The sequence below is a fragment of the Pseudonaja textilis genome, chromosome 1 (assembly GCF_049901715.1).
Source record: "Pseudonaja textilis isolate UNSWEBS1 chromosome 1, rPseTex1.2, whole genome shotgun sequence".
Lineage (NCBI taxonomy): Eukaryota > Metazoa > Chordata > Lepidosauria > Squamata > Elapidae > Pseudonaja > Pseudonaja textilis.
In genome coordinates, this window is record NC_141990.1 from 270,895,274 (window position 1) to 270,909,008 (window position 13,735).

Below are 13,735 nucleotides of genomic sequence, written 5' to 3' on the forward strand. Positions count from 1 at the left end.
CAAGTTCTCTGTCTTTATCTGAAACTCAACATGAAATGGTTCATTCATGATTTATATACTTCTTCCTGAAGCTCCACAACAACATAGCTTCAGAAATGCTTTGTAATGTTTCCTATGGAGTTATGGGCCAAATGTTTTCTCATTGGCAAGAACTTTTATATCTGGGAATGTTTTTATTCCTCCCCTTTCCTGCAGTAAAGACGCCCCATTAGTATCCTCCTATGCCATTTCAAAGGGCACTCATGGTGACACTGACAAGGGATGTCCAGATGAAACCTGCAATGTTTGTAAAACCAGGGCATGTAAAACATAAATATAACTTGCTCCAACACTGAATATGAAAGGTAGAAATGAAAACTTGACTGGTAGAACGTTATGAAGCTGTAAGATTCAGCAAAGTAAAGTCCATTTTATTCACTTTTTATTTTTTTTTGGGGGGATTAGCAGCAATACCCTAGCCTTAGTTATCCATAATATTAAATGCGATCCTAATTAGATGTATTTAATTGTGGCATTAAAAAGATGCCATATTTTCTACTAGGATTTGATGCTAAATGGGGTCAAATAATGTCCTTTGACATTTAAAGGATTCAAAGGCCTATTAGGCCATCTCTGCCTTCAAATCAAAACCCCTTGTTGCCTGCATATCAGTAGTTGTAAAGATATACCAATTCCAATTTGGCTCACAGTCCACACTTCTGAACAAGATTTTTTTTTTGAAAGTTTTATTTGGGTTTTCACAAAAACAAAATACAAATAAAACATCTTTTTTGAAAATAGCATGGTCCCAGGTTATCACTTCTTCATACAGACACCAAACTCAATTTCATGCTCATTTTTATATTCTATTCCATATCTTATTACCGTTTTATATTTTCTACATAGTTTTTCCCCTCTTTTAATTTTCTCAACTTTATTTTAATTATCTCATCTCAATCAAATCATTATATTTATACTTTTGTCTGTCCTGTTTCAATTTCATATTATCTTTTCTTATTAAACAAATTTTCCCTGTGGTTACCAATTGGAGTATGACACCTTTGTATCTTTTAATTTTATCCATTCAAACTCTTATTTAAGCTTCAATGTATACCTTTAAGATTATAGCATTCAATATAATACATAACTTCCAATAGAATTCTGCTTGGTACATTCTTAAAATAGACACTATATTCTTAAAAAGAAAAAATTATATATATATATATAGAGAGAGAGAGAGAGAGAGAGCACACATTCCAATCCAATTCAATTCTATCATTAATATTCATTAAAATCTTAACATCTTTAACATTTCTTTTCAATTAAATATCATACTTCCTTGGGAACACTTATAAACTTTCCATAGTTAATTCTTTTTTTTCCATATTTCTCACTTATATTTTTATAAATCATTACTAATAATTAAAAATGTTCCCATTTAATTCTCTCAATCATTTTAATTCATTTATTTATTACCAAACATTCAACTACATTACAGTAAATATTTTGTCCATCATTTTAATCATATTTTCTAAAATTATTTCTGTTTATAATATAACAATGCTATCTTATGTACCTTTGCAGAATCCCTTTTACAATTAAATTTTCACCCATTATCTCTAAACAAGCTTATGGTTACAATCCTTATATCTTTTCCCTGTTTCTCCATTTCTTGTTTCTGTCTTTTACAACTTCTTTTCCTTGCCTTCTTCCCCCTCTTCTCCCTCCCCTTTTTACCCCCTCGTCTCTCTACTTCTAACTCTCTCATCTGTAATCCCCTCTTCTGTTGCTTTCTAATATTATACTTATCTTTCAAATTATTCTTCTTCTTTTTGGTTGTTTTTTCTAGTCTTAAACCTTTCACTCTCTTTTCCCCCTTTTCTCCCCCCACTTAAAATTATTTGATCATTAAAGATGGCTTCTTCTTTGTCCCAATCTTCTTGTTCTGCAAGCGTTTCTTGTTGTTTCTCATAGTTCCAGATCTCCATTTCTACGAATTGAAATACGAAGCCAAAAGAACCTCTCCCTTCTTGTGCATCTTCTTTCCATTTTTTAAGTTCCATTTTCAGTTCTTCAAACAGTGATACCATTTTAAAGACTTTTAAACAACCACCCGGTTAATTTTAGCCATCCAGATGCAAAAACCAAAAATCACCAAGTAATCCAAATAATCCAAGGCTGTTTCTTTCTGCTTCTTTTTTCCACTTTCTCTTCCTGGGGTTCTATTATTTTGTTACCAAGTTTCAATTAAGATGTATCTTTGAGGAATCTTGTTGACATTTCACTGTAAGTTCCTTTTAGTTACAGTTCCATTCCTTAGTTCCAGGCAAGTCTCCTCCATTTTTCCAGATCCTGCCCTTTTATTCTTTTTTTTTCTCCTTTCCTGCTTTTAAAAACTTTTAAATATCCAGAAATCTTTATTATCCCTTTGACTTTTATTTTCAGCTTAGATGCCTATTAATGTCAAAGTGTATTTTTTTCAATTTCTTGCTTAAGTCTCTTAGCTGTCAGTATAAGGAAGGGAAGAAAAAAAAAACCTAATCCTTTCCCTTCTCTCTCTCCTTCGCAGCTTCAAAATCTTCTTTGGGAACAATGTTATTAAATTTAAATTCCAGGGTACCTTATTTGTTGCTTTTGCTGTTTGACCTGGTCAACCAAAACTTTCTCTTCTTATCTTCCTCCTGCACATTCTTTTCTGGTCGAGTTCTTCTTTGTGGTGGCCATTTCTAACCACTGCTGCAACCGCCTTTGGGAAAGGGAGTAATGGCCAGCTGGGGAGGAGAGATGTGGCTCTCCTCAACCCTGCAGGCAGTCTCCCCCTTCTTCACCACCTCTACGGGGTGGCTTAGCCCTGAAACCAGCCGGCTCGGGGCGCTCCAGCGGCGAGCACGGATTGAAGCCTCGCAGAGACGAGGTTTCGGTCTGTCACTGAAGAAGCTCAAACTGGAATCTTCTGAACAAGATTTTATGGTCTCCTCACCACTCTCCCTCCCTCTCCTTCTCTCCCTCTCACTCCCTGTCTCTCTCTCCCACCCTCTATTTCTCCTTTAGATATTTTTATCCACCTTTATTATTTCCATAGATAATTCAAGGTGGCTAACATACCTAATACTCTTTCCTCCTCCTATTTTCCCCACAATAACTTCATTCTGATCCTTAGCAGTTTATCAAGGTGTGGACACAGAATTAGAGGCCTGCTTGAATGCAGATTAACTTTTTCCCTAGTCTGCTGCTTGTGACAAAGTCAAACAAATAACATTAGATTAAGTAATGGGGATTTATAAAGCTCCATTGTTTAGAACAGTGGAAGCTCAAATTGGAAAACAAGTTCTGGTCGTGCAAAAACGTTGAACAGTTTAGTTTGGAGAAGGACATATATGTAATCATTTCGTACCTGTACCGTACAAGCGTGTAGGGGGGAAAGGCCATCGAATCCAGGTTGCCAAGTGACACTGGCATTGTTGCTGGTGATCTTAGTGACTGTCACATTGAGAGGTGGAAAAGGGATTGCTGAAACAGAAGGAAGATTTTTAACATATGCAAAACTGAGCGGTTATTTACATAGAAATGTGCAAGTGCTACAGTCTGGGGAATTTGGACAAGATCCCTGAGAGGTGCTAATTGAGCTATGAATGAACAGAGGTAGCCTGCTCATGACATTATAAATCCTGATTAACACTGCATATCTTTTTTTCCGAGTTGATGGTTAAACAGACAGAGAAAATAAGGAACATTTGTTGCTTTCAAACACATTCTGTTATGGAATCTGAGAGTCAAGTGTTAGTAGCAGGGGTAGGATTCAAAATTTTTAACAATCGGTTCTGTGGGCATGGCTAAGCTGGTGGGTGTGGCTTGGTAGTCATGTGACTGGGTGGACATGGCTTTGTGGTCATGTTATTGGATGGGTGTGGCCAACTCAATATCACTCACATCGAGGCACGCATCTCTCGCCTGGCCTCTCGTGACTTTGGGGATGCTGCAACAGTTGTAAATGTGAAAAATGGTCATAAGTCACTTTTTCAGTGCCACTGTAACTTTAAATGGTCACTCCATACAAGCAAAGTACCCACAAAGGAGGGGGAAAAAACTCCAGAGAAGTTCCTGAGGCAGGAAGTCTAGTCCTGCCAAGAATGTAATAAAGGTCAACGGAGAGTCAGTTTCTGTAAGCAACACCAGAATGTTTCCTTCCTGCCTTCCTTACAGGATTAGGCCAGTAATTTCTTCTAACAACTGGTTCTCCAAACTGCTTAGAATGTTAACATCTGGTTCTAGCAAATAGGTGCGAACTGGTAGGATCGCATCCCTGGTTAGTAGTCTGACATATCTTAAACTTTCGAATAATACCTTCTTTTTTCAGGCATAGTACTACCCCCTATGTCATACTTGCAAGTGTCTCCTATAATATTACTGATACACACACACACACACACACACATACACAAACAAATGTTCTTTTAAATTTCTTCCATTAGGTTGTAGTCCAACTTGGAGTATCACTGGTGTGTAGTGTGTAATCCCTGCAGTTTTCTTGGCAAATCTTGGCTGGCTTGCCATTGTCTCCTTCCTAGGGCTGAAAAAAAGTGACTGGCCCAAAGTCACCCAGCTGACTTTATGCCTAAGGTGGGCCTAGCACTCACATCTCCCAGTTCCTAATCTGAGGGACTTAACCACTACAGCAAAGTAGCTGCCATTACTGAAATATTGGAATACATTGGAAAAAAACAGGATTAACGGAAAATCTACAGAAATTCAGAAAAGCCTATTCAATTTTTATAAAAATGTTCTGTGAAAATGTAAAATGGGACATTTTAAATTCTTTGTTGATGAACAAATGATTCTTGACCACACATCCATTTACGTTTATTCTGTTGAGATAATTGAGATCATCAACCCTTTTAAAACTTCTACCTCATTCTGAGGCTTGCAAAAATTCTGGGTATATAATGAGATTCATCTGAGTGATACATCACCCAATGTGAGAACAGCGTCATTTTCCCTTAGCCTCAGCAAACATAGAAAGGGATGCAATTGCTGCTGAAGTCATTGGAATCATTGATGGTGCAGGCAAGCAACTCTCATTCATTAGATCAGCGGTGGTATTCAGCCAGTTCGCACCAGATCAGGTGAACCAGTAGCAAGAATTTGAGGTGGGTCACCGAACAGGTAGTAAGTTCTGGCTGGCCACAACCCCCACCCGGTCACCCTCCCACCCGATGCTCACTCACCCCGGCCGCCTGCCCCTTATTCGCCTAAGGTATTTCTTTCCCCACTCCTGATAATCAGCTGTAGATAAGATAGCTGTGCCAGGACTCCCCTTGCTGAGGCCCAGGAAGGCAAAAAATGGAGGGAGGAGCTCAGCCCCCCTCCTTTTTTTGCCTTCCAGAGCCTCAGAGGAGCCTTAGGGGAGCAAAAACACTCCCCCCCCGAGGCTCTTCTGAGGCCAGCAAGGTCCCAAAAATGGAGTTTGGAGCAGTGCTGTGTGCCCCTCCCATGCTCTGTTCCTTTTCTTCCTGAGCCCCAGAGGAGCCTTAGGGGAGCAAAAAGCGCCCACCCCAGAGGCTTCTCTGTGGCTAAGAAGTTCCCCCAAACAGGTGGGGGCTGCAAAAAAGCCACGCCCACCCAGGCACATGGCCACGCCCACCAAGCCATGCCCACAGAACCGGTAGTAAAAGCTTTTGAATCCCACCACTACTCCTGATTATGAGTCATAGTTGTTTGGCAAGTTCAATTACTGTCATTCCAATATTTTCAAGGTTGTATAAAAAAAAATCCAGCATCAACTGAAGCTTCTATGTGCATGCATCAGTACTATTATATGGAAGAAGTTTGACCTTTTCCATATTTTCCTGCCCAAATTTCTATACTCTCCAAATTAGCTTGCATAATACCCTCTCTCCCCTCTCCAATTAAGTGAGAAGATCTTTTGACATAGCACCCAATAATAAACCTGATTTACTAGAGAAATTTGTTCTTGTGTTTATTTTATAGCCTTTTTCAAAACAATTGAATGTTTTTTTTAATTATTATTCCATTGTATCATTAGTGATTACGGGCTTTAAAATAATTTACATTTTACAGTTTGATTTCTGAATTTGTAATCTATTTCTCTTCTTTGTTGTTTTATGTATTATTGAGCAGTTTTGGCAAGCGCCCAGAGACTTACATTAATTGGTAATTAGGAAACAAATCATATTAATGGGTAAAAAGTCTACACCCAACCCTTTGCACTACTTCAGAATTTCCACATCCTGAACCAACTTTATTCATGTGTTACATATGCATATGGCAGGCACTCCCCAATATCATGTGTTTTTAATTACACTATTACTCAATATCTGAATACTTCAGAAGAGAAACCACTCTTCAGGAACTGTTTCTCTTACACATCTGCAGATAATGCACAGAGGAGACTAGATATGTGATGTCAGGGGCAAGATATACAGAGTATATAATTCTTTGCTCTTATTTTATTCGTTTCTGCTGTATATAAATATAGTATATAATTCCTTGCTCTTATTTTATTCATTTCTGCTATAGTATATAATTCTTTGCTCTTATTTTATTCGTCTCTGCTGTATATAAATATGACATTACAAAAATTTAATGTCTTCTACACGTTAGTCACACTACACACTGAATATTGCAGATACTACTTCCACAGGTTATCTATGGATCTTATGAATACAAAAGCCAGCAACACAGAACCAAACAGAAACTGGCAACTTCAAGGAATGATCCATCCCTCTAGGACCCTTTTGATTTAGATCAGGGATGTCAAACTCACAGGGTGCTTAGATCTGGCCCACTAAAAACAGCAGCCTGGGCCGCAGTGCCTCTGCCAGTAAAAAGAGAGCTCTGTTTACTCTGGAAGAGGGTTACAGGAGGCCAGCACAGCCAAAAATGGAGCTCAGGATCCTGTTTTCACTGGCAGAGTGCTTGGGCCACCACAGGCGCCCCCGACATGAGTGACGTCAAGCTGGCCATGCCCCTCGCTCCCCCAAACACAATTCTGATGCGTCCCTCAATAAAATTGAGTTTGACACCCCTGATTTAAATCATCCTGGACAATCGACGAAAAACTGCTACATCTCCTTGCTAATTACATTGCAAACGATGCCAGGAAAGAACACATCTTTCCAATTCAGTTTTCTATGAAAAAGCTCCAGGCATGCTCTTTCCATAAGTATTCTCGGATTAATTTCTTTTTCTTTTTTCATTTGTACTTTATCACTGTTGTCATCATGACATTCACTGGCAATATTTCATTAAAAGTATATAGGAAGACAGGATAAATTTGAAATGAAAGGAAGTCACAATTTGGATGCGTCTCATAATAAAGCACATGTCTGAAAGGAATATGAGAAAGTACAAGGAACTATCAATGAACAGGAAAAGAAAGTGGGAACGCATAGGACCGGTTGCCTAATCATAACACATTTTTTTTGTAAACACTAGAAATAAAAAGGGTAAAGATTTTGATGACACTGCTGGTTTGAGAAAACCATTTCCAATTTCTTCCTTGATTTGTTGTCTTTTTAAATATAAATTCAAGCTGGTTGCCTCTCACTTCTCTTGTTCTGGCCCATTTTCCTCTCGTTTACTCTCAAGCTCCTCACTCTCCATATGTTCTCTCAGATCCACCCCTTCACTGCTCCCGTCATCTCCTGTTCCCACTCATGGCTCAATGGTTCCATTCATGTTGCCACTGATTCTTGAAACCAACTCCCACTCCTTGCTTGGCAAACGCTTCCTCTTACCTTTCAATCTTGCCTAGTAATTTGCTTGCCATTAGTTTCGAGAGCAGAAATTCCTCATACTTTGTTTACTTGCAGTGCTTCCAAATATCTTACCCAAAGAGTTCTAATTACATCTGAAAATTCAATCCAAGCTAAAAAGCTATATTTAGCTTCTCCTCATCTTTCCAAAGCCCCAAATCTTAGAAGCCTTATTTTTGGTCACCATTAGGAAGAGGGGACTCAGTTCCAATCCTTGTTGGCAGTCTATTGCGTCCAAACAAAGACAGTGCGGTTTTTTTTGTTAAGAATGGAAGAGTTAAAGAATTAAATAATATCCCCCCTGGATCAGACCACAGTTTGAAGAAGTTGGAAATTTTTTCCCACTGTTAGAGTGGGCCAAATCAATTCGAAAGTGGCATCTATAAATAAAATCAAGATTTCCACCCCCCTCGCTGTGATTTGTTGAAAACAATCTAATGACCTGTTTTGAACATATCCCAGACTGTATGACACAGCTCTAAGGACACCCCGCAACTTCAGTACTGAAATTCAGCAGGAAAATGACTGATTTTCAGCAGATTTGGATCCACACTTCTTCTGTGAGGAAAAATGCTCTCATTCTCACTCTGATGCCCATCTATCTGCAGAGCAGAGCAGAAAATTGCTCATTTCTTTCAGGGCCATCTTTTCAGTTTATGCCATTATTACACCATAACGCTTTTAGCACCCTGCTAGGTTTTATTTATGTATTTGATTTGTCAATCGCTTACAAGATACAGGTATAAGAATAAACGTAGTTTTGAATACATGAGATAGATATTTATAAGAAAAATAAAAAGAAACAATAGGACAGGGACAGTAGGCACGATTGGTGCGCTTAACCATGCCCCCTACAGACCTCTTAGGAAATGGTGAGGTCAATAGTAGACAGTCTAAGGTTAAAGTTTTGGGGGTTTGGGGAAGAAACCACAGAGTCAGGTAGAGTATTCCAAACATTGACCACTCTGTTGCTGAAGTTGTATTTTCTGCAATCAAGTTTGGTGCGGTTAACCTTGAGTTTGTATCTATTGTGTGCTCTTGTATTGTTATGATTGAAGCTGAAGTATTCATTTGCAGGTAGGACATTGCAATGTATGATTTTATATACTATATTTAGATCGGACCCTAGGCGGCTTAGTTCTAGGTTTTCTAGGTCTAGAGTTTCAAGTCTGGTGGCGTAAGGTATTCTGCAATGAGTAGAGGAGTGGAGAACTCTTCTTGTGAAATATTTCTGGACTTTCTCAATTGTGTTAATATCAGATACATGATATGGGTTCCAGACTGATGAGCTGTATTCAAGTATAGGTCTAGCAAATGTTTTGTATGCTCTAGTTAGTAGTGTGATATTACCAGAGAAGAAGCTACGGAGGATTAGATTAACAACTCTTAATGCCTTTTTGGCTATGTAGTTACAGTGGGCTCTAGCACTTAGATGATTAGAGATGAGTACTCCAAGGTCTTTGACAGAGTTTGGATCCTCAACAAGGTCTTGACTATTTAGCTTGTATTTTATTTTCTGATTTTTTTTGCCAATATGTAAGACAGAGCATTTATTTGTTGAGATTTGAAGTTGCTATTTGATTGACCATTCTGATACATAGTCAAGGTTGAGAAGCTGAATTCCAGCTCTTGATCTAGAAGACAATGCCCACCCCAATATAACAATAAGCCAGTTCAGATCAACACTGGCCTACAGCGCCAAACATCCCTCCTTCCAAATCATTCTATAAATGTAAAGCTTTGCACTGGTGAAATGTAGTCCAAGGAGCATCCTATACCCTTGAGCTGGCACAGCATTAACTAGCAATGGCTTGGTTGGCAGATCATTATAAACCAAGAAAACCTAAACAAATTACTGAACTATCGGCAAACCTCAGTACTTTCTTTCTTAAGTGTCACTTTATACCTGCCCTTTTCAACTCAACAGTTCTGTATTTGACTTCCAGCGTGGCCTTAACAAAAGGTACAATATACCAGCATAATGCAAGATGGATGAAAAATCACTATGGGTAACCCTCACTTAACATCCTCAACTGAACTGGGAATTTTGATCCCAAGTCATTGTAGTTGCTAAGGGGGTCAACACCTGTCTTGAGTATATTTTATGACTATATTTACGATGGTCAAAAACCAGTCACTGCAGTAGTTACATAAATCATGTGATTGTTAAGCAAATAAATCCATTCTCTCGAATAGGTGGTTTTTGCCACTTTCTGACAAAAAAAAAAAATAGCAGAAACCAAAAAAATGTTGCAAATCGTAGTCACATAACCACAGGAACTGCAACCAGTTGTAAATGCAAGCCAGGTGTCAAGTGCCTGAAATCTGATACACACACATACACACACCTAGGGGGGACATGGGACAGTTGCAGCCGGAAATTTTGGACAATGCCTTTTTGGGGATTTACAAAGTAGGTTGGTAAAAGCTTTGAAGATTCTTTTCAAATGCCAAAGAATGATGAAAGCTTAAGTCCTGTGATGCTGTAGGAATGATTTAAAGGTCAATATTGAGTAGAGCAAAAAGAAAGAATATAAAGTTGCACTATTTGACCAGAGATAAGCTATTTGTCTGATATTTATATTAACTCATGATGAACTATTTGCTGAACTAAGATTAAAAAGTCAATTTATGGACTGCATATAGATAAAAGTTAGGTTATGGAGAGAACAGTGTATTTTATGTGTAACATTAAAAAGGGTGAAAAGTTAATCAATCAGCTTATGCTCAGTGTGATGAAGGTTGGAAACTTCTTCTTTATTCTTATCTATGGTGCCTTTTTCTTTTCTTTTCTTTTTCCCTGAACCTTCTGAACTTTTTTTCTTCTAATTTAGCTTCTGTTAATTAAAAACTTCAATAAGACTATTTTTAAAAAGGAAAAAAAATCCACTCTTCTCATTAATTCAACTCATTCAGAACAATATACTCATATATTCTATTTTGCACAACAAGGAATGCAGCCAATCAAGCCCCAATTATATATCCTTGCCCTACAAAAGTATTAATTATTCTTAACCTACACGTTTAGTTTCTTGTTAAATAAGAGAGCAAATTGTGGGAGGAGAAAAAAAATTACTTTAGAAGCAAACTATTGTTATGCTTTAAATGAACATTTAGTGCTACGAAGTATAGAACGATATAAAAGCAATGTTTTCCTGAAATGTAATTGTTCCAAGCAGTGGTCTGTACCATTCTGCTTTCAATAGCTCATGAAAAGCCAGTTCATTTGAGCAAAAGGATGATGGGAGACACTTTGGCTGCCAAGATACCAAATCTACAGTATGCCTGCCAAAAAGGATGCTGTTCTCATTTACACATTGTAGACAATGTCATGATCACAGGCATCCATAAGAGAGACTAATGATGAAGCATGCATTGCACTGTCATGTCACGAACCACATAATTGACTTTCTATATATAATGTCATGGCACAAGAACAAAAGACTGGACTTTATGCTGTGACATTCTGGCTCATTCCATCTTCTCATATTTTTGTACCTGATGTTTTTTTCTCCTAAAAAGACCTTCGATACTGTTTGTTCCCTTGTATCTCATTCCCTTCTTGAGTTACTAGTGGTTATTTTTATTAGCAAATTTTCCTGCTAAAGGGATGGGCCTGCATAAAAAAAAATAGTGACTATTTTGTTGTGAATTTTATTTAATCTGTTAAGAGCATGGAGAATCAGATAAGAAGTCATGTGTGAGGGTTGTGTGTAGCAGCTTTAAAACGTGGAGACAAAAAATTACTGTAGCTTACTTTAGACTATTTCCCTTTTCCTGTGAGAGAATGCACCTCCTTCTATGTTTCCATTTGTGAAAAGATAGGAAATGGTTTCTCACCTTTAATCTGTACAATGGCCGTCCGAGATGAAGATAATCCCTTTATGTTATGGGCTTCACAGGAGAAAACTGTGCTTTGATTAATACCTAGAAATCAGTCAAGAAAAAAGAATACTTAAAAAAACCAGAAAACAATCTAAATATTTAATAATCCTTAAGGTACTATTTTACAGTTTCACACATGGCTCAGATTTTACCTATGCAACTCAAAAGACTGAACTGAAAGCTGATCCCAAATTACATGGCTGTTTTGTGTACATGTTGGTGTATTTATTATTTATTTATGGGTTATGGTCATCCAATTCCAAAAGAGTCTGGGTGGCATAAAAAAAACAAAAAAACTCGATAAAAGAATTCAAACATAAACCTGCACAGACAGACTGGACTAAAATGATCTTTAAAAAAAAAAGACACAAATCACAACATGGCCCCCCAAAATGCACCAATAGACGAATCCCAGCCCTGGGTCCAAAGCCAGGTTTTAATAGTTTTTTGGAAATCCCAAAGGGAGGACACTGTACTTTTTGAGGGGGCGGGGAAGAAGGGAGACTGGCTGTTCCAGTGAAGTGAAGTGAATAAGCTGTTTCAAAGGCAAGCTTATAGCAGTCTCCAGGAAAGGGATCACAAACATAGTTTAATAAGTTACTGTTTCCTTCCTAAATTTTGCAAATTTAGTTTCACCAAGTGTGCACATGAATGATGACTATATATCTGGGAATATATGTTGGCTTTACTATTAGACTCCAGAAATAAAAGCAGCAGAATGAAAAGCTTTCAACTAGAAGCACCACACTAGCTCTTCAGAGCCATTGTCTGCACACCCTGTGAAGAAAGACAAACTTCTGCCTTTCCTCTTCCTTTCGAAATTACGTTTTCATCTACATTTTGGCCGAATGTTATTCTTTATCTAGAGAGCAGAATATTGCATGCTCATGTAAAGGAAGTATTTTTTTTTTCTATCCAGAATAGGCCAAAATAGGAGCATAAAAAACAAAATCAACTCTGCTTTCAAATCAAAATGGAATTTCCACTTCATTTTGAGCTTGTAAAAATCCAAGTAATCATGCTTGAGCAATCTGAAACTTATTTAAAGGAAGTTTCATCTAATCCCATAAACAAATTTCCTGTAGTAGGAAAATCTTGTAAAATGATCCCTCCGTGTCATAGGTTGGTAGAATTGCTAGGTAATTTACAGGTAGACCTGTACATGTATATACAGTATGTATGTATACATTTATAGACAGACAGCAGCTCTGATCACGCTTTGCTCACACAAACATGAAGCCAAAAGCACCAGCCTGAAGATGGCGAATGGTACCTTTTTAAAACATCACCAAGATACTCTCAATCTTACATGGGAAAAGACCCGAACACGCAAAAACCTGCAGTATGTATGTATGTATGTATGTATGTATGTATGTTAAATCAATTTAAAACTGCAGCTTAATAAAACATTAAAACAATGCAAATACTGTATCAACAAGATATCTAAAAAATACCAATGAGTGTTGAGAACAAACCCCATAAGAACTTAATAGAACAAAAACATCACATCTCACAGACCATCTAATCCCCAAACCCTGGAACATACCTGGGTCTTCAATGCTTTGAGAAAGGCCAGCAGGGTTAGAAACAATTTAACCTATGGTGTTCCAGAGGGCAAGATTAGGGTTAGGGTTATGCCATTTTTTAGTTGAGGAGATCCAGAGTGTGCCCCTCCTGTCACACTGGGTGGGGCAGGTACAAACAATCAATCCCTTACATACTGTAACTCCCTTCCCCATCCTAACCATTAACCATGATTTACAAATTCCATTAGTAAAATTTGGAAAACCAAAACAACCTACATGACAGCTTAGTATTATATGTGAACAGATTACTATAATAAAGATCACCAAGAACATGGGATGCCTACTGAACCCAGAAGCTGGGAAGTTCTAAGTCCAATGAGTCCAGGGCCAATAGCCTCGACCTTCAATAAAGGGCCTTCTCTTCTTCAGAATAAATCACTGGAAAGAGGTTATCCAAACAGGATGTTTCTGATAAGTAACAATTAGCTTTACCGTTCCTACAATTATTTATGGTATAACAATGGGATGGAAGGCCAGCCAGCCAGAAAGGGAATGTTTCTTGGAATGTTT

At 37.9% G+C, this 13,735-nt stretch overlaps 1 protein-coding gene across 2 annotated transcripts in view; it reads right to left on the reverse strand.

The window, feature by feature from the left end:
- TYRO3 (TYRO3 protein tyrosine kinase) overlaps positions 1-13,735 on the reverse strand; it is a 75,299-nt gene that overhangs the window by 31,760 nt on the left and 29,804 nt on the right. For both annotated transcript variants that reach the window (XM_026709822.2, XM_026709813.2), the window contains exons 5-6: positions 11,595-11,681; positions 3,374-3,489 (exon numbers count right to left, since the gene is read on the reverse strand). In XM_026709822.2, the coding sequence (XP_026565607.1) occupies positions 3,374-3,489; positions 11,595-11,681 (203 nt within the window). The remainder of the gene's footprint in view (positions 1-3,373; positions 3,490-11,594; positions 11,682-13,735) is intronic.